Here is a 20,882-nt window from a genome sequence, read left to right on the forward strand (position 1 = left end):
TGAACAAGCAATGGAAATTTTTGCTCAGGCACCTCTCTTGCCTCTGTACCTTGGAAGCTCATTTCTTCTAACTCAATAGCCTGTCTTTGCTCTGATTTTGTGCAACCCATGTAAAGACTTATTTTCTAGTACCTCGACTTTTCAGGGATTGTAGACTATGAGATGTGTACCTTACAAGCACAAAAATATGACATACTTATGCATATAAGTTGTATGAATATAAATCTTAATATAAACATCACAAAGAGCTACTCCAAAACTGAGATCATACTCTCCTACCTTATACTACTATTCTGCATAATTTCTTATTCACCTTTGGACACTTGACTGTATAAATCACTTCTGCTCAGTAGCTCCTCTTAAAAGGACTGCAAAATTTAAATAAAATTTAGGGAAAGTGGGCTGACTAAACATGCCAGCACTCACCTAGCCTTGGGTAGTTTCTCCATATCTATTTTTTATTAGACACAAGCTGTACCTATGTTAGCAAGTAATGTGAACCGGTAAGAGTGGATCTGTAGAATGAAGCAGCTGATGCTGAGGAACGATGCCATAATAAATACACTTCAGGGTTTTTTTGCTGTGGACAAGATCTCATCTGGTTCGATGGACTAAGTGCCAATTCATGTAGTGCATCCTCTTGGCTTATTTTTATCCAGAAGTGATCTCGTTTGTACTCTGCAAGACCTCTCCTGATGTGAACACACGTACAGTAAGTCTGAACAATCAAGACATTTGCCTCAAAAGTGCACTTTAGATCAGAACAAAAACATTCATGGAGATTTGCCAGCTATCAGGTAACGTGCAAATGCAATGATTCTGAAACATGGTCAGGACTTCAGTATTTAAGAAGAATAATATCCACTTCTTTATTTTGAGAGAATCAAAAAGAATTTTTTAGGAAAGGTCCAATTTAATTTTTGGACACAGCTCAAAATGGAAGTGGGCTTTAGCTATGTTTGCATTGTAAACCAAGGTGATTTCTCTTTAAGTAAAGATATGCAGCTCTCATCAGCTGGTTATAAAATTAGTGGTGCCATAATGTGAACTGCAATTTATCAGGAAAAAATGTAAATTTACTTTAAAATCCCTGAATCTGAAGATCAATTTTCTGAAAAGGTTTTGTGTTAATAAAGTCTGTCAAAATGTGTGGGCTATTGGCAGCTTTTAGACAAATGTCACCATTACCTTTTGTTGTAGGCATTGTTTTAGGCCCTTCTTCATCTTGTCCTTTAGTTTATAACACCCATGAATATTATGACTATAAATGACTTTCAGCTATTTAAATACATGATCGTGATACAATATCAATGGCTTTGCAAAGTCCTTGGACAATTTTACCTATATTTATCTTTGTAACTTACTTTTTTCCTGCCATTTGAGCTACATCACTGGAAAGTAACACTGGAGATAAACTACTGAAGCAAATAACTTCTGCATATTTATGTAACTCATAGCATACCAACTGTCCATCATTAACAAACATGGCAATAGAGCTCACACCAACACACAGAATGAAAGAATCTTTTGTTCCTGTCTTGTGGATATTGGGCAGAGGGGTTGCAGGCTTTTTTTCCCCCCCAAATAATACCATTTTATGTTTTCCATAGTAATACAAAATTATCTGTATAATGCATAAAATGTGATCAAATTCAGTACACATTTCTTATTATTTTGTATAGCCTATAGGAAAAGTAATGCCAATAGGCTAATTACTTAGACCATTATTTTTTAGAAGTTTTTAACCACTGATACTTGGAGATAATTAAAGAAAACGAACAGCCTGTCAGAATTATTTAATACACTGAGGAAGCCATTACTTCAGAATCAGTCTCTGGGGCTGGGCTCCCCAAAGAAACATGTTAACAATCTATTCCAAGGAACACAAGTGAAGAAGCATGAAGCATAACGCAGACAGATTATTATGAGCACAATACTTCCGATTGCCTGTTTTCTCTGTTATTTTAATAATTTTGTCGTCTAGTCTCATGATCCATGAATAGGCTAGTGAGGCATTGACAACACCGCCCTTTTCTCCGCTTCCCTCTTCCCTTTGAGCTTACTTCACCTTGCAGTTACAAATTTGACTTTATTAATGTCAAGACTAGGAATGGACTTGGAAGCTAACTATTCAATCTAAAGAGCATTGCAGTGGCTGGATGTAGAGAAATTTAATCAGTAATCCTTTATTTCATTTCCAGGTAGGCAGATCTGCCCAGCTCTCTCAGTTACTGTGTTGTTCAGCATAGACAGAACTCCCTACTTGTCAATTCAGACAATATAAAACTGTAGACCATTATTTATATATTAAAAAACCCCACACGTAAAAATAATAAAAAAATCAGAAGGATGGACTTTTTAGTCTCTAGGGTTTCAATATAATTTTGATAATTACTCTGACAAGTAATTCAGTCTTTCCTGTGCTTCAGCTCCCTACTTATGGGAGAGAGCTAATACTTTCCTGCCTCACAGAGCCACTGCAAGGATAATCATTGCGATGTTCAGATGCCTTAGTAATGAGGCCCATAAAAGCACCTCTCTGAATCACAGTACTTTATAGTTATGGTAATAAGTGTAGAGGACAGAACAATTCATTTTTTGTAGGATCAATTACAATTTCTTAAAAAAAAACCCCAACAGTTCCTCCAAAACAAAAGAATAGGTTAGGCATTTATTTATTTATTTTTTTAACTGACAATATATCTGATTTTACTACCCTGGGTAATAAAATTATGCTATAGTTGCTACCAGGCTCATGTGGCAGAATTTTACTCTCAGCTTGCTGAAGAAGGAATGATGTAGTAACTGCAATTCAGAACCAGGCCTTACAATAGCTTTCAGCCATGGCAAATGAAGTATTGCAATGAACATGTCAAAATGGAAAATAAAGTAAACCAATCTTGTTTGTATCCCACATGAAAGAAGAACTTATCTTTGGTTCTGTGTTTTGCTACATAACAAAGCCAAAATTATTGTTTCTAACATAGGTAACAAGTGTGTTATTGCCCTTTAACTTTTTGATAATACCAAATTAGTCTATCAGCATAGAAATGACTCAAAAGAAGCAAATACTGTACTTTTTTAAAATGCCACAGTAACACATAGCTTTCCTGAAAAGAAGTTCTCAGTAAAACTCCTCAGTGTTTGAAGTCTTCAGCATCTTTATTACAGTTCTTAAATGGCACAAATGCTGTCTGCCAGAATTCGTTAGGCTTACGCAGGAATCTCATGATTCCACAAACACTCATTGAGTTTTTTCTTGGACTCTTCTACTGGCATCAATTAGGGTTAAACTAGAAGCAGTTACCTGCTGTTGGGCTGATACAGCTGTATTTGACAAGCAGAAGCTATTAACTGGCTTATATGATAGTGCTGAAAAAATGCTCTCAGGTTCTAGAAGATATATATTGCACTAACAACTTCAATGAGATTTTTTTCTTGGCTTGCTCTGACAGTTCATGCTTCAGTTCTCACAATAAGAAAAAACATATTGTTAGAGCAATGAGACTGCCCTGCACCACTTTTTAAATTGTAATCCTTAATTCACACAAGCCATAACACATAAATATCTATGGACCGATGTTTTTTGACACAATCACTCTTACTAACTATCCAAATCTGTATTTTGACACCCCAAAGAAAATGTCTTTGGTTCCTGTGATGTGAAACACTAAAAAACTGTACTCTCTTCAACGCAGTAATTCTACATCAAAACTAAGATACAAGGGAAAAAAAAAAAAAAAGACATCAGCTGCGATCAACAGCTTACTCAGACATCACTGCTGAAAAGCAACGACACCAGAAAAATTTGAACAGAACAACCCCTGCTGAACGGCACAGTGTCATCGCCAGGGACTATGGTTTACTCACTGCCCTAGTCACGGGGAGAAAAGGCTTTACTAATTAAAACACGTTGACATTATCCTTTAAGATATTAGAACAGAAAATTCTCTCTCATCTTGCCTCACCTTAAGCTTCTTTGAAGGGCAAGTGGAACTGAGCACCAGAAAAGCACCGAGAAGTAAAGAAAAATCCAAAGGCTGGTGTACACATTCCTCACAGGCCTAAATTCTTATTCAACCACCACGTAAAATACCTACTCTCCTTCAATTTATGTGCTATTCATTTTGTATATAAAGACTGTATGCAAACATATAAAGAACTCGGAAGGTTTTTGAGTTTGCAAGACAAACAAGGACTTCTTCCACAGAAGCAGAAGGTATAACAAAAGCTTCTTTTCATTTATTTCTTGCTTTTCACCTTATCAGGCAGTCAAACTAACATAACGTGATTTCAACTCTTACCCACTTTAAAAGGTCATTTTAGTTTCATGAAGCAGATTGCAAAGCACGATTTAAATGACCTATTGCATTTTCTAAGAATGGCGTTAAGATTTGTATAAAAAGATGAAAACGTCCCAGCAAGAAGACAGATGGGAATATTTGCGCCGGTTCCCTCTCGCCTCGAGGCAGAGGGAGAATCACGCCGGCAGCGTGGAAACCCGCGCGTGCCAGCTGCAGCCCAAGCTCAATCCCTCACCTAACAGGACAAGGATGGCCGCAGCCACGCGTAGCGTCGGTGTCCGGCGCTTGGGCCAGCTTAAGGAACCCTCTGAGGGACGTGCAGCGGGCCTGAGCAGGCTCAGCCCTTTTGAAGGATCTTCTTAAGGAAGATCCTCTGCCAGCTACATGGACTAGCAAACTCAAGAAACAGTTAGTGTGAAATGGCAGGTAGCGTGGAAGGCACGAGTACCTGCAGCGGTATCACAAACCTCTCGCTAACGGGACGTTCTTCTCAACATTACGTGAGGATGCTGACCTGCGCTACTGACTTAAATCTTTTCAATCTAATATTATTACTCATATAACCCCATTCACTAAACAATTTGTACATTGTTACATGAAGTACTGCGGATGTTTGCGTTTTACATATAAGGAGTAACGCTTATATTTTCACTAGGAGAATTAATATTTAAGGAAATATACTTTTCTATTTAGAACTGAATTGTTCCTTGCTCAGATTCCTGCCCAACTTTCAACAAAGTTAAATGAGTCCCTTTGGGGGACGGGACCAATATAAACACTTCTCATTATTTTCTCCTAGGTGGAGGAGAACGTCTGTTGCTGTCAAGGGTCCCCGCAGAAGAACCGTGCGCTGCGCTGCGTGCAAGCGGCCTCCAGCCCAGAACCCTGTCTCTGGCAAAGGCCAAAAGTGGGTACCTGGAGAAAAGCATAAGGTTAGTGAAAGCACAGCTCACCACACAATTTCCAAGCCGCCAGGAATTTGTGGAGACATTGGTGGTGACTCTGTAGTTACTAGCTTTCAGCAGACTGATTTTTCATTAACTTCTTCACTCCGTTCTCACACACATGAAAAATTCTATATATCCACAGCACCCTGCAGCACGGAGCTACCTAGTTTGGATTTATACACTTTGTGAAGAATCACTTTCTTTTCTTCGCTCTGAATGTGCCGCCTGTTGGCTTCATTTGATGCCCCCCATCTTGCATCGGTGAAGGAGGGATTCCTTCCCCTTTAGCTTCACCACTCTGTTCTAGATATTACGGAGACCTATCGTATCTCCTTCTCTTTGTCTCTTTTCCAGGCTAAGGAAACCCGTCTTACTCAGTCATTCCTCGCCAAGGAGTCAGTCCAAAGGTACTTACTGCATTTGTATCCTTCTCTGTACTTTTCCCAGTTCTTTGGGACACATGTCCTCTTTGAGACCAAAGATAAATAATTCACACAGTGTCGAAGATACAGGCTCACCAGAAACTTAGATACAAAGCTGTATTAATGACATTTATTTTCTTCTGCCGCTGCTAAGAATTTTTAACATCCCATTTGCTTTTTTGGCACTCACCGCACACTGAGCAAATGTGCATACAGCTATTATAAAACAAGATCTCATTTGAGAGAGATTATGGTTTCCTCAGAGCACAACCTTTTATTAATGAAGTTAGAATTATTCCCCTCCTTCCCCAGGATGTATCACTTTATTTCAAATTTCATCTCTGATTTTAATCCTGTTTCATAAGGTCCTTTTTCCATTTTTCCCATTCAGCCTTTGTATTTACTAACTTCTATAGCTTAATATGAACAGCAAACACTGTCACCTGGATATTCACACACTTTCCCAGATCATTTATGATCTTGTTAAACAACATAGGCCCCAGCCTAAATCCTTACTGACACTGACTATCCAGGATGTCCAGGATGAAACATAGTAATATTTTTTTCAGTGATCAGTTAAGTATTTTCATGACACTAGGAGTGAATAATCCATCTGTTACTAAAAATCTATTTTTTTAGCAAGCAGTAGCAAGGTTGTAATGACACTAGTTCAACAGTATCAATAATAACTCTAGCTTACATGTTCAGGGACTGACAGTTAAAATAAATACAATGCACATAAGGAAATAATCTGTGTAATTAAAGCTGGTGCAAGAAGACAGGAGGTTTTTTCCAAGCTTGGCTTTGTTCTCTACACACACTTCTTTCTGTAGTTGTAAATACAAGAATAACTACTGCACACAGCTGTTTAGACAAAACCCATTATACTTCTGAAGCATTTTTTACTATTTAAGCTAACACTGCCATGGCTCAATCCATGACATTTTGGCTACCATCACTGGAGCCAATAATTTCAGAATGCAATGAAGTGCAGGCATGTGCACCTAGGGGAAGAAAAATGTCATCGTTTGACTAGCTGATGGAAAATGTTACTGCAGCGAAGAAGAGCTGACACACTGTGATGTCGTGGACGGCGCATCCTTTGCATCCCGCTTTCCTGCTGCAGCGGCCGGAGTCTCGCCAGTTCTAAAAGGACCAGGATCTCGATTGCTTCCATTACTGTCTGTCTGCGCCTTTATTGCTACAATTTCTGACTTTGCATAAAACTGTTCTCTCTTGCTATCTTACTTCTTGAGTATTTCTCTAAATCTTATTCCATCTATTCTATTTTAACCTGGTTTTCTCCTGCCCTTTGAATATTTTGTAGTGCAGCAAGAATCAACAGGGTGGGTTTTTTTCTTACATGTATTTATGAAACAAAACCTTCCTCAGAAGAAAGTTAAATTTAACCTAGCAACTAATAATTAAAACTATTTTAGGTTTACTTTCAGCCTGTGTCAATGCGGGTGGAGATTTTCTTCACTAATTACTCCGTCTTTCAGCTTTTCTCCTCCCTTTCTCACCATCCATGAGCTATCAGCCCCTGGGCTGGGTGGGGGAGAGAAATGCCATCCGGCAGTGTCGACTTAAGCACCTTTCTCCTCAGTCATCTTCTCTTGCCTACATAGCACTGTAACGTATATATCACTGCCATGCAGAGATCACAGAACACTTGTTTCTGGTACCACACAGTGAACTAAACCAAGGAATTTATCAGGGCTTAAAAATAATCCTGGGAAACAAAGGACAATTTTCAGCTAGATTGTTTTTTTGCTTCACATCAATTTCTACCCTTAGAAACAGCACAATCTCTGCTTTGTGAGTGACTCTACAACATTATTGGATTATTTGGGATTTTATAATCTGTATTTAGATTGTGTAAATGTTCAGGAGCAAGTGGCAACAGAGAGGGAACTACACAGTAGTGTTCCTACAACAAAAATATTTTCCACTCCTGGAACATCTGAAAAATATTTGCTTCTTTTTATGTAATGTTACTTCCTCAGTTTTAGTCTTGTCACATTGCACTTTTCTTTGTTAAGACCTTTTTTGACTTTTCATTCATGTTGGGTTTTTTGCAGGGTTTTTTTTTCCAGGTGGCAAAAATGTAATCTAATCTGATTTACATAAAAATTATGATGTAGCAAACATAAGGATCATTTATGAAAGCAGATCCTTTCATTAGGCTTCCACCAACACGTGGAAAATGTAAGCAAGCTCTGGGGTACACAAGGTCTATTTCATATCAGAAAAGAAGCTGCGGAGTTCAAATTTAACTATAAGCTGGGTTCATTGCTCGGAATTTAGTTGGATATGTAACAGACCCTCTGTGAGGAGTAAAGTAACTGTAGCTTTTGCAGCAGAGTGGATGCCAGGTACAGCGAGACAGAAAGAAGGCTCAGGGGATGGTTTTCTCTAGAGGGAGAAGAGAGACAGGTCTTTTACAGCCGCCGGGACATGGAGGTGGGTGAGGGAGAGAGAAAAGGTACGTGCCAAAAACCCAATACCTGCCCCGAGTCCGTTGCTCTCCGTGTCAGGCAAGAGTCACAAACTCTGGTTTGACACGTACACCCCAGCAGCACAGCGGGGTCGCACCTTCGGACGTCGCCGTGAAAAGACTCTCAGGGCCCAGACTCACAAACCGCGCTAGATGTACCGGCAGCACCTGACGACACCACCGAGCCCAATCAGCTTCGTTTCTCTTTATGACTTGTGTACAAGGGTATTAGCTGCAGTGGTGGAAAAGGGGATAATCTTCTATATTCTCTAGCTTCTCCTATAGGTTGGTGCTAGACACCTGATTGGAAAATTTTCTTTCTTTTTCTCGAAAAGCATGCTTAATTAATAATTCATTGATTCTTGCTGGGAAAATGTTTTTCTTTCAGGATTTGTAGCACTTTATTTGAAAAAAAAAGTTTGAATTTTGTTAATAAATTTTATTTTATACTTATACATGGTTTTCGAATTTCAGTCGTGATTTTTCATACTGTTTTCATAAAATGTAAATAATTCTGTGTATTTTATTAAAACAATGAATTTAAATGATGTATTCACATTTTAACATCTATTTTTTAAAATTTAAGTGGAATTATGAAAGAAATTTTATAAATTTAAATTTTTGAAACTTGCTGTTCTAATTTTTTTCAAACAGTGTTTTTATACCAAATCAGCATATCCCTCCAAAACGAGAAAAAGAAACAAAAAAGTCCACTTTTTGAAAAAACAACCCGTCTCATAGATATGAAATCCTGAGCTTTAAACTAGTCTCCTATCATTTAGCAACTCTTTCATTAGTATTTCTATAATTTGACTTTTCCTACTGAGAACTTATATTTTTGTAGCAAAATATTAGGGTGAGGTGTTATCCTATCCCCTTGTTTTTTAACACCTCACATGTTGCAGCAATCATAACTTTTATTCCATTTCTGAACCTCCTTGTTACTTTGGTTTACATATTGTTACCCAGATACAGGAATGGCTGCGGGTATTTAATACTTTTCCACATTTTGCTATCTGGCAAATTCCATTTAATTTCTTAGCTGACATTCTGATGCTCCTCCAGAAAGGAGATCTCATCATCTCAACTAGTTTCTCCTTCAGTTCAATTGTAATCGATGATCTAAGGTTTCACTAGTTATAAATTCAGTTTTGAGTTGCTGACATACATAATACATGCCTGTGTCTGATCTGAGTATCGGAAACGTGATGTCCAAGGCTGCCAGGTGAGTCAGCAATTCTCAGCCAAACTCAGATTTAGATTAAACAAATTGAAAATCATCAAATTCACTTGGATTAAAAGAGGAGACTATGTTTTGGGTTGTCCACCTGCCCTAAGTACTTCAAAACATTTTATAAATCTTTTTTTTTAAATATCTTTTCACATATGTCCTGGTTCAAATGAACTTCCTGCCCAGATGAAGCCATTTATACAGAATCATTCCAAATAAAACTACAATAGATATAAGGCTTGTCCTTAGCAGTTTAATTTCTACAAGCTCATCAGTATTTCTCCATCTGTGTGGACAACATAAACTCCAGACACATCCTAGCACCATCAGCACCAGCCACGCAGCTGCGTTCAGACGTCTTGCGCGAGCCGGGGACTTCGTGCTAACAGGACCATCTCCACAGGCTTTCGTCTCCTACCTGATCACTGAATTCTCAGGCAATACAGCCTGCTGAGTTTCAGAGTTTTAACTATTTCAATCTGTGACCTCCTTAGCAGTCCAGAGCAATGACCACAACCTTTTACATCCCCTAAAATGTGGGTTACAGCTCAGGCAGTTGATCCTTCCTTTTTATTTTGATCTCTCTTCATCCTGAACTCACTCCTTCTCCTCTCTCATGCAATGAATGAAAACATAGTTCTCATCTTCGTTTCATCTCCAAATACCTCATATAATTTTCATGAAAGCAAGGACCACGGGCAAAAGGTGTTGCTACTATCAGGATTTTGCTTCTAATTTTCCCTGCTATGAGCTACCTAGGTAAATCAATAGAAAAGTGAAGCCACTAGATCAATAGGAAACGTTTTGTTGTGTGTAAGTTGCTCACCTCTGCCACACGTGACAATAAAACTAGGTCTTTATACACCTTGTAAAAAGAGAAGCTTGCAAAAGTAAACACCGAATGCCAAGTCTGACTTGCTCATAGGGGTTTTGTGTTTCCATGGTTCCACTGCCTTCTCACACTTTCACGTGCAGCTGTCAAAATTGCTTTGTGTCTCACATACTTTACGCAATATATAGGATGCAAAGCTTTTGAAGTAATCACTTTTTTCACCAGTCAGACATAAATGAGAGGGACAAAGGTCTCAGCTCAACACAGCAAGATAAGAAGTCCAGAGTTCTGCCCCCAGTTCTGATTGCTCTTACACTTTTTTTTACTATTTCATTTCTCCTCACCAATTTTCTTATCTCTAATAAATTGTGAAAATGCTTTTACTTGAAAATGTGCATGGTATATATTCAGTCAGTAGCTTAGTAAGCCAGGCTAACATGATCATGTCTGATCACGTTTTAAATTATCATCTAAGGATCACTAAGGCCCAACAAGACTTTCACTGTGATATCTGCAGTCGGAGGTGGGTATGGGAATTCCTGTGGGTTACAGATGTACTGAACAAGCTCATTCTTATAAAGACTTTTTGGAAGATCTTTCATATTAAAATCATCCAGAAATGAGCAACTGTGATGTCCTGCACCATGGGAGTTAATTAACACATTACTAGCAGCGGTCCCTGAAACAACTCTCATCTCCTTGAAGATGGCACTGTGCAAATGTCTAATGGAAATGATATACAGGTCTCTCTCAAATATTGTTACTTCAGTTGTGGGCATAGGATCTGATAAGCTAGGAAAAACCTTTATGACAGCTTTAAACAAAATATTATTGTGACCCTCTTAGCAGAAATCCAGTAGAAATATAATAAAAAAGAGAGATCAGATTAATCAGGGTACAGTTATGAACAGAGACTTAAGGTTTGGGGTTTTTCTTTCCTTCAAAGGGCAGTAGCTTTCAAATTCACTGCATGTATTTCTTTTCCTTTAATTTTATTTTTTTCTTCAAGTTAACTCAGTACTTGTGAATAACACCAAAAGGATAGCCACAGCACTGTAAATTTGTTTGTCTTAGAACAGATTCTGCACAAGCAATGCAAAATTTCCTTCGCAGACTGCCCTGTCATCCAGACACTCACCCAAGAGGGAAAATAAATGTAAAATCTGAGTGTGCCTTCAGAAAGAGGTGTTGATTTAAGCCTGATGGAAGGTGGTCAACATTAATTTCCTTATATTAAAAACTATCCACTATAAAATGCATAAACGAATTCTATGCTCCTATCTCAGATGCAGAGGATAAATTACTAGGTTTCAGAAAAACACTGTGTTCTGGTCACAGATACAAAGCTCTGCTTCCTCTAAATCAGCACTGTTTCTGCCTTGATATATGGGGAAGCCTCTGAAGATGATGACGATTTCTCAGGACTGAGTCAGATGAAAAATACCATACTGTTATGTGTACCCTGTAGGGCAGTCGTGACTATCACATTTTTCAGCTGGTGGGGATCATAACAAAAAAATACCTGTAGTAGTTTGTATGTGAGCATCTATAATGTAACGGAGGTTTAAAGAACAAAAAGTTGTGAAACATATAGGTTCTTCATTATCAAGATAATATTTGGCAAGCTAAGAATATTTTGGGTTTTGCACACTGGAAAACAGAAGAGAAATGGCCATCACCTGGAAGAGGACTTTGCAATCTTTTCCCATGCACCCAGTCTGCGTTCATTGCAAGCTGCCACATGCCTCTCTCTGCAAGCTTGAGGACAGCCAGCAAAAATCCTTACTAAGAGCAACTGTGCAGGTGTACAACCCAAGAAAGGGGTAATGCATTTACACACTAGGAATGCAAAGACTAACATACATAAAAGGAAGCATGCTACACGTGTAACAGCTAAAAACTTTTGTTAGTATTATCTTGAAGAACCTATACTGTTCTTGTCTATTTTGTTCTCTTGAACTTTCATTTTATTATGCTGCCTCTGCATGTCACTATTGAAACACAACAATATAGAAAGGTCACGGCAAGATTTATAATGTTCTGCTGGGGTTGCACCCCCTTGAGCTACCCCTGCATAAGGGCAATTAAAACTGCTGCCTCGTTAGTGGTTATAAACTGTGTTGGGACACGGCCGTGCTTGAGGATCTGATACTGTCAGATTTTTGTGATGATTTCTGTCACCGTTCGGTGAGGACCGAGCTTTGGCATAAAAAAAGAATCATGAACTTTTTTATCTTAATCCACACATGTGCTGTTTTGCCCGGCCTTCTGGAGCTTCACAGTACCAGGAAAACACATAAAGCACAGCAAAGTACACGAGCCAGCCTTATTTTACAGCCAGCCTTCCAGCACTCCTTCAGTTTTCATGGGTCACGTGGCAACGCCATATTCCAATTTAGCTTTTTAGTCTGGCTCCGCTTACGTGGATCTCTGCTGAAGGGGGCTGACTTTTGTTTGCTAATCTGATGGATTTTCATGGCTCTTCCATATTATGCAAGCAGAGGATTTCCAACCTTTGAGTTAATATTTAGGTTAAATGCTTTTAATGTGTCACCATGAAGCACTATTTCAAGATCTCTAACTGTGACCTAGACTAATCCCCAGCAGTTTCTAAACTATATTTTGATTTGCAACCTGACACTTCTTGAGATAGTCTTTTAAAAACAGACATAAAAGGAATTAAGTGCACTGGCTGATAACAGCTGACATTATTGCTGTAAATCTGTGTTCTCTTACAGGTGGCTTCCAAAATTAACTAGTTACCCCTAGCTGTTTAGGAAATTGTCAGCCGATTTAGCAGACACATTAAACTCCTACTTATAAATTACTGTGACATTATTAGTGCAGCAGTTCTATAATAAGTAATATAAATGCCAATGCACATGTCACTGTATTGTGTCCGGCTATCATGGCTGGAAGAAGAAGATTAAAACCCTGTGATTTTAGGTCACATGAAATATCCTGCACTTTATCATATACTTAATATCACTTTAAAGTATAGCACAGGAGTATTATGAAAAGAATTACTTTGAAAATATATGAATTTGGAATAAAGCTAACTTATATATGCTAAATTATATACGCTAAATATAAACCCAGTTTTTTTCTGCAACCAATCGAGAACTCAATTGCATTTCATACCTTAAAAATTACATAAGCTCTAAAGATACTGATTAGCCACTATTGAGTGTATTTCAGTATGTTGACAATGCTTTAAATTTATATTAAGCATGGCTTTCACTATCTGGATTTAAAAGCAAAATTTCTCTAAAGAACTTCTCCCATGCAGTGCTCTACCTTCTTTGAGAGCTTTGGGGAAAATAAGGGGAAGATACTGACAATTCCACCTTGTTGGTTTTTTTGTTGCTGTTGTTGTTTTGTTTTTTAAAGAAACTAGGCAAAGAAGAGTTATCCAAAAACTGGCAGGTTCTTTTTTCAGGCGTATTGAAGCAAATAGTTAATATAGATAAAATAAGTTGTATTAAACATCAAAAGGATGCTTGGCAGGTAATAAACATTGTTGAAAAAAATGATCACCTGGAATGTCTTGCATTATTCTGGAAGCAGATTTTTTTACCTGATGTTACTGATTTACTAATTAAACATCCTTAATTATTTTGTCCTTCACCACTAAGGTCCTTCCGGTTTTTATTTTATTTATTAGGTAACAGTGGTATATGATATCCTGTCAAGAAACATCACTGTTGCATGTGCTACACTGCAATTAGGTCTCTTCTCATTTTTGAGAAGTGTCCGCAACTTGTAAGAGTTCAAAAAAGTCTTAAGAGATAAAAACATTCCAGGTAAATCTGTGATGTGATAGGTATTACTCCAAATGAAAATATCCCATTAGTTCTGAAGTTGCTTATAAGCTCAAATTCAAATGTATTGATAATAGCCAATTTTGTGCAAAACTAGTATTATTTTGGCAGCTTAGAACTGTCCCTAAATGACTACCCAGACTATCTTACATAGAGGAATAAAGACTAAAGAATTACAGTGGTGCAGCAATAACATCCCTGTCTTCTGAGGTAAAAAGCACAGCAATCACATTGCCTGTGCTACAGCATCCAATGTGATTATAGTCCTCATTTGTATCTTTAGCAAGTGGCCGGAAGAAAGATATGTCTTAGAGAAAGTGTAATTTGTATCAACTGGGTGTCACAAAGGTGTAATTTTTCATTACGTGATCCCCCTCTCTTCAGACTGTAAAACAAACTCATTATCTTTGTGATATAAACATACTGCTTTGTGAATTGTTTTGACTAGTAAGTTTTAGTGCTTAACACTAATGCCTACATGTGTAATATCCAAGTACATTTTTGGCTGGTTTGTCAAATCATCTAGCAAACAACATGTAGTCTTTTGCGGTCTTATTTATACATCCTCTACTCACAATAGTTTCCTGGAGGGCTAGGAAGGAAAATTAGTTTTCTGTGAATTTTATTTATATTTAGAAAAAAGCACCACATTCTCAGCTTTTACATTAAAAAAAGTTAAAGCATGGTATTAAAGTAAAAACCGAAGTGTGATGCCTCATTTTTATGGTAAGTGAATTTGAACCTCACTGTCTAGGGAAGTGGCATTTGTGGCCCAGGAAATGAATCCCTGACCTCTTATTTTCTTTTGAGTAAGGGCCTTTACTTAAATGGGAAATTATACATAGCAACCAATTATATACTGTGCTACTATTTTTTTCAGGTCGTTTCAGCTTTTCTTTCTGAAAATTCTATTATCTAAATTCACCCCCCACACCCCTTGAACAGTTGGCTATAAAATTACTTACCCCCTATTACAAAACCCATGTTCATATAATGAGAGACTTGCATAAATTGTCTGCATGTGTGAGTGTGCATGTCTGCACACAGGGTATAATAGCTATAATGCAAGAGTTTGAATTATGAAGCAATAAAACATATTCGAAATACTTGAAAATAATCTGAACAATCAGAAATAAAAGCAAATGATACCGAGGCATGAGATTACAGAGCAGAAAGCAGGTATCTTCGTTAGCTGAAAACTGACTTGGAGTAACCATACCAATCACAGAAATGACTGTGCATTCTGGGCTAGAGATTTCTGGTTTAAGTCTTATCTCTGATATCTGTCTGACATTTGTTGCTCCAAATCAAGTATGCTATTACAGTAGATTCAATTAAAGTTAGTCGTGCGCCACAAACTTATCTCGGAACTCACAGTGGTTTTGTTTCACTCCAAAGCCAAGGATAAGGAAATAAGACAAACACACAAAGATAGAAAGTAAATGTTATAAACTTGTGCACTAAAAAGAATAGTAACATCTATAGTGGCTATATGAGAGGCTGAACGGTGAAGGGGATGGACAGGGGGAACTACTGTCAGTTGAAGATTTGCCCCACCAGAAACAGGCACACATTTATAGCACTTTTCACTATTTGTCTGTGTCATTTCAACTTTTAAAGAAAGAGTAAAAAATTACCTTTCCCACATACTGAGGTTCGGAGCCCATGTACTCCTCCAGCACAAAAAATTGATTCCACACCCAGCCTCGCTTGACTCGCTGGGCAGATGACCTCCTCCCTGGCACTGGGACAACATTTTCTCTTGGCTCTGCTTCTAAAGTCTGTTGCGGTTGTGGATGCAGTGGCGTTAGGAGACCTCCATCAAACAGGACCCAGAGAAGCAGGGATAAGCAGTTCCTTGTAAGCATTGGCAACGGCTTCCCTACAGCAAGTAATAAAAACTCCAGCACTTAATGCAGAGCAGAGGAATCCAGGTTTGAGGTGTCTGTGGCCTCCACCACTTAGCTTCTGATTTTATTGCAGAAATGCTAATGCAGGCATTAATCCTTCTGATGACAAGGTTTTTGCCGCATTAAATTCCATCTAAAGGGACCTATAAAAGAGATTTACATGGCAACATCAAATTACATAAAATTACATTGAAGCGTTCATCAAAATTCTCACACCTAGTTAGTTTCCAGAGACAGAGAAAAAGATTAGGAATCACAGTTTTAAAAGAGATTGCTATTTTGATTGTAGCACTGAGCTGCTCTAGAACATTGTACAGTTATTACAGGAATAGCTTATTCTTGCTCTGCTTAGCATTACCTTTGTGTCTGTCTGAGGACAGGCCCATAGCCTTTCCTTTTTGACCCAGTTACCGGACAAAACCGTTACCCGTCAGCGATGTCTAAAATATTCGTGCTGGATTTACATAGAAAATATTGGAGAAGAGAGCACCCACTCTCGAGTCCTACTGTCCAGAGCAGGAACGCTTTGCTTGTCTCTGCCAGAAGCAACCCCTTCTGTCTATGGGTGGACTTGGACAAAGTTTATACTGAACCTTGGACCCTGGAGGATAGATTTGTATGAATTCCATGGGAAATAAAAAAATGGGAAATAGTGCCTATACAGCTAAATACCGCAAAGCCACCAACACACAATAGGAAGCCTGTGACTGGCATTCTCTTCTCACAACAAGCCTTGTATCAAAATGATAGCTGTGTTGTTCTTCAGGACTACTGTAAAGTACATTAAAAAATGCAGTCCTGATATCTGGAGAAAATGGTAGAACTGCAGTCAGCGTAGAAAATGAAACAACACAGAAGCCAGTAAGATCAGGCAATGATACTCATTTATACTGACAAATGCCAGGTACACAGATTAAAAATAAATCAGTGCTAACTAACTACAGGGCTGAGACAGAACTATCACATCAAGGTGACAATTAAAACTGTGGTGATCCTTGTAGCAGCCAAATGCCATCAGCAAAGAAGAAAAAAAAAAAAGAACCTAAAGGAGTTGTTATGCTCTCACATTGCTCTGTTTATACCAGCACAGACCATTTTAACAGAAAGACAGATAGGAAAATATACTGTGTTTTCTAACCACAGTATAATTAACAGAGGTGCTTTCTTTTTGTATTTATGAAATGGTCTGATTCATTGTCTGCAATTAATAAGATGACAGTGCTAAAGGATGTAAATGTTTAAATATTAGGGATGTAAATATTTAAATATTATGGCATATGAAACAAGTTCAATAAAATGTAGCTCTAGCTGTCATTTGCAACTTTGCACCAAATTCAGCAGCAATAAAAGCTGGTGAAAATGAGCACTCACATCACCTAAAAATGCTGTGACCCAGCCCCCAGTAAAGACACCCTGAAGACTGCTAAAGCTATGGAATCCATGCTGAAACAAATGGAGCTATTCTAGAATTAGACAATAAACAACCATGCACGATCTACATTCATTTTCAGGTGGGCAGCAGTAAGTACTGAGGCAACATGAAGACTCCAGCGTTTATTTTTCCCCACTCTTCCAAGCCATCGATCTTTTAATAGAGAGAATGGCTTCATGGCTTTCATGAAGCTGTCCTTGCCTATGCTGGCCCTGATGCAGGTGTTAAAACTGAACCCTCACACTTTCATGGGGCCCAGGACATCTGTTTAACAAACACACTTTCCCTTCCGTGGCTGCTCTTCATTAGGGGCGGATGACTGGCAGGCTGCATGTTGCACTAACTTGAATAGAAGGGGATCGAAGCTGTTTTCTGATAACTAACATTTCCATAAACCACAGTTCTATGCTAACAAATTTTAAATCCCACTGTGGATTGAAGACTTAAGAATAAACTAATAATCTTGTCTCATTAAGACCTGCAACCTAGGAAAGAAGTGCCAGCCTACTCTATGGTCTGCTGGTTGTCAGGTACAAGAAATACTGCTTGTAGGATTTAAGATGGATGCGTTTTACATTTTAAAAACAAAAATACAATTTATATCACTATGGAATTCACCACTTTGTTAGGGCCATATTGTGTCATTGATTTTTAAGCAGAAGTTTCTACCAAATCAATAAAGAGTTCTACTTAAAAATCAATGACGTGATATGGACCTCAGAAAAGAAGAAACAGTAAAGTACCTAACCACACATATATTTCATTTTCAAACACTGCCAAAGGTTATATTTTCCTTATGAATAATATTATTACTATCCATAACAATAAATAACATAGAAATTCTTATTTGTTGGGTACATGCTAAAGTATCTAAATAGAAAGGATTTATAACTGGGAGCCAGGAAAATCTAACAAGTTTTGAAGAGAAAAACCACCCTAGAAAAATAACTGCACTTCCCATTCTAAATTTAGGGCAAGATTTTCTGTTCTGGTTAGAAAGGCTATGTTTTAGGTCTTAATAAAAAAGACAGTAAAAAATGTGGTGAAAAGGTATCTAGTGCAAGTGAGTGTTTTAATTCTAGCTTCAGAAAGGATTAAAAATGAGAGAAGAACTCCTACCTGCTCATGATCCTTAAAAAAATAGTTCTACGTTGTGCTCAAGACATTTCAATTTTTTTCATCTAGAGCAAAATATTGTTAGGGACAATGGGTACAAACTTCCCACCTGCAGTATCATTTGTATTCTACGGATTTTATTCCAGCAAAGAAACTTCAAGACAGGACCCTGCCACACTAGAGAACTGCACTCAATTTATTTGGTATGCATTTCTATTAACAGCTTGTTTTACTTAACAGTTCACGTGACTTTTTGTGCTTCTCTCTTCAACGCATTCAACGGTATATAACACCAGGTTCAGACTGTGTTCATCCATAATTCAGTTCCAAGAATTCCAAACTCCTGTACTTCTCTTGACCCACAGTTGCAGGGTTCATGCCTAGTTTTTATGGCAAAATCACAGTAACCATGAAACATAGCAAAAAAAAAAAAAAAATCAAACAAAGAACTCAAAGTATCCTTTTGAATTGCCCAGCCATAGATGTGAGCTGGAAATAAACAACATGAAAAAGTGGTGGGATAGTCTGCACTGCTTCATAAAGCCCAAAATCACGCTGTATTCAATTTAACTGCTATACCACTGCTCTTTGCTGAGGAGGCTCTGTACATTACAGTTCTCCCAGCAGAGCTCTGCCTCCGGCCATGTCTGTCAGTCAGGGAGCTTTTAAAATGTAATGCAAAGAGATTGAAGGACTTCAGTGAAAGGAGAACAATTCCCCCTTGGCTGGACGGTTAGTAACCAAGTGCAAAACACAGAGCACTTTAACCCCTTCTCTGTCGGTCTCCCGGACTGCGCTCCAGAACGCACGCTGCAGAGTCAGGAAAGAGCAACGCCAGCGCTTGCTTCATTCCCTACAGCTTCAAAAAGCTGATGAATGGGAGGGTCAGAGAAAAATGGGAGGCTAATAGGTACTGCAGTACAGGATGGCAGCACAGATGCCCTCATCAGCTGTACAAGTGTGCACCGTGAAGAATTTTCTTTTTTTTTTTAATTTAAAGCCCAACAATTGGAAGGCCAATATTTGAAAGTCCAGCACTTCGGCATTCAGGAGAACCCCTCCAGCTTGCCGCTGCGTAACGCTTCAGCAGTAAGAAACTGAGGCAGAGGGTCTCCCACCACCACCTCCTCTTCCCCGGCATTTCATTGCTGGCTTTGGAGGAAGTCTGACAGAATATATTTAATAACACAGCTGGAACTTGTACAGCAATTCAAAGGCTAAGACCGATTTTCTTTTAGTCTGTGTTTATTTTTTCGCATTTTCTTTTTAAGCTATGTGTTAGTCTTCCAGCCAGGATGCCTAAACCTGTCTTGCTGTTTTTAAGTTGTTGTATGCTCATTAGACATTTAAATCTTGCACCCTTATGTAACTCTGCCTGGAAAACTGCTATGAGGGCTAGGAGGTAAGGATTTAGAAATCCAGTCAGAACATTTAGCCATATTTCATAAATTTTTTAAGGAATTCTTTCCTCTGGTGCTCATAACGAGATACTTAGAAAGTTGTGCACAGACATGCACCCTCCATGCATCTCTTCCCCATAAAATATGAAAGTACAGAAGGCCAGATTTTTCTTAGATCTTGCTTTTTTTCAAGATTAGCTGTTGGTAGGCATTTCTCCAGACTATCTTATACGGATTTAAGTACCATTATGCGTGACTTAATTAACCCATAAAGAGAGCCACAGAGGGAGAGCCTGTATGAACTTACCCCCACGCATGCTTTTATACACTAAGATTACATTTATTCATTTCCCTACTTTGAAAAAGCGAAGTGACCCAGCAGCAAGCATGGGCAATCTGTTAAAACACAATAATTAAGAAATCTTGATCCTATTTACTCTGTCCCCAAAACTGCAGGCTTAGAAACTCATGAAATGCAAATGATGAACTAAAGATCACTACTAAGATTATTTATTGAGAATAACAAAATACAGTATAAATGGTGCTCCTGCAAGAATTTTGATACTGACCTGGATTATACTGCCATTAATCTGAACAGCCTGAGCAAAGGAATGTTTTCAGAATAGCAAAACTGATGCATGCCATTACTGCTGCAATAACCCTTAATCAAAGGGAGCCTTGCCACTGCAGACACAAATCACCTCACCGAGCTTGGCAAAGGTTATCCCTTATAAAGAGGAGAGCTGTACATCCCCTGCAATCACTTTTATGCACGTAAGGCCTGATTTAGAGAAGTCTTTGAAAGGAATCTCTAAATGATTTTTGATCTTGTCTTGGCTTAACCCCAGCAGGCAGCTCAGCCCCACCCAGCCGCTCACTCACTGCCCTCTGGGGTGGGACGGGGAGAAAATGAGAAGGGTAAAAGTGAGAAATCTCATGGGTTGAGAAAAAGACAGTTTAATAGGGAAAG

The 20,882-nt window shown here is 38.3% G+C and overlaps 1 protein-coding gene across 4 annotated transcripts in view; it reads right to left on the minus strand.

Annotated features, from left to right (window-relative positions):
- The window catches only part of CDH12 (cadherin 12), a 367,336-nt gene that overhangs the window by 140,915 nt on the left and 205,539 nt on the right, over nucleotides 1–20,882 (minus strand). For all 4 annotated transcript variants that reach the window (XR_011329110.1, XM_069808913.1, XM_069808914.1 and 1 more), the window contains one exon: nucleotides 15,692–16,107. Coding sequence is in view for 3 of the 4 variants with exons in the window: in XM_069808913.1 (XP_069665014.1) it covers nucleotides 15,692–15,922 (231 nt within the window). In the remaining variant the exon portion in view is untranslated. The remainder of the gene's footprint in view (nucleotides 1–15,691; nucleotides 16,108–20,882) is intronic.

Source organism: Haliaeetus albicilla, chromosome 21, assembly GCF_947461875.1.
Source record: "Haliaeetus albicilla chromosome 21, bHalAlb1.1, whole genome shotgun sequence".
Classification (NCBI taxonomy): domain Eukaryota; kingdom Metazoa; phylum Chordata; class Aves; order Accipitriformes; family Accipitridae; genus Haliaeetus; species Haliaeetus albicilla.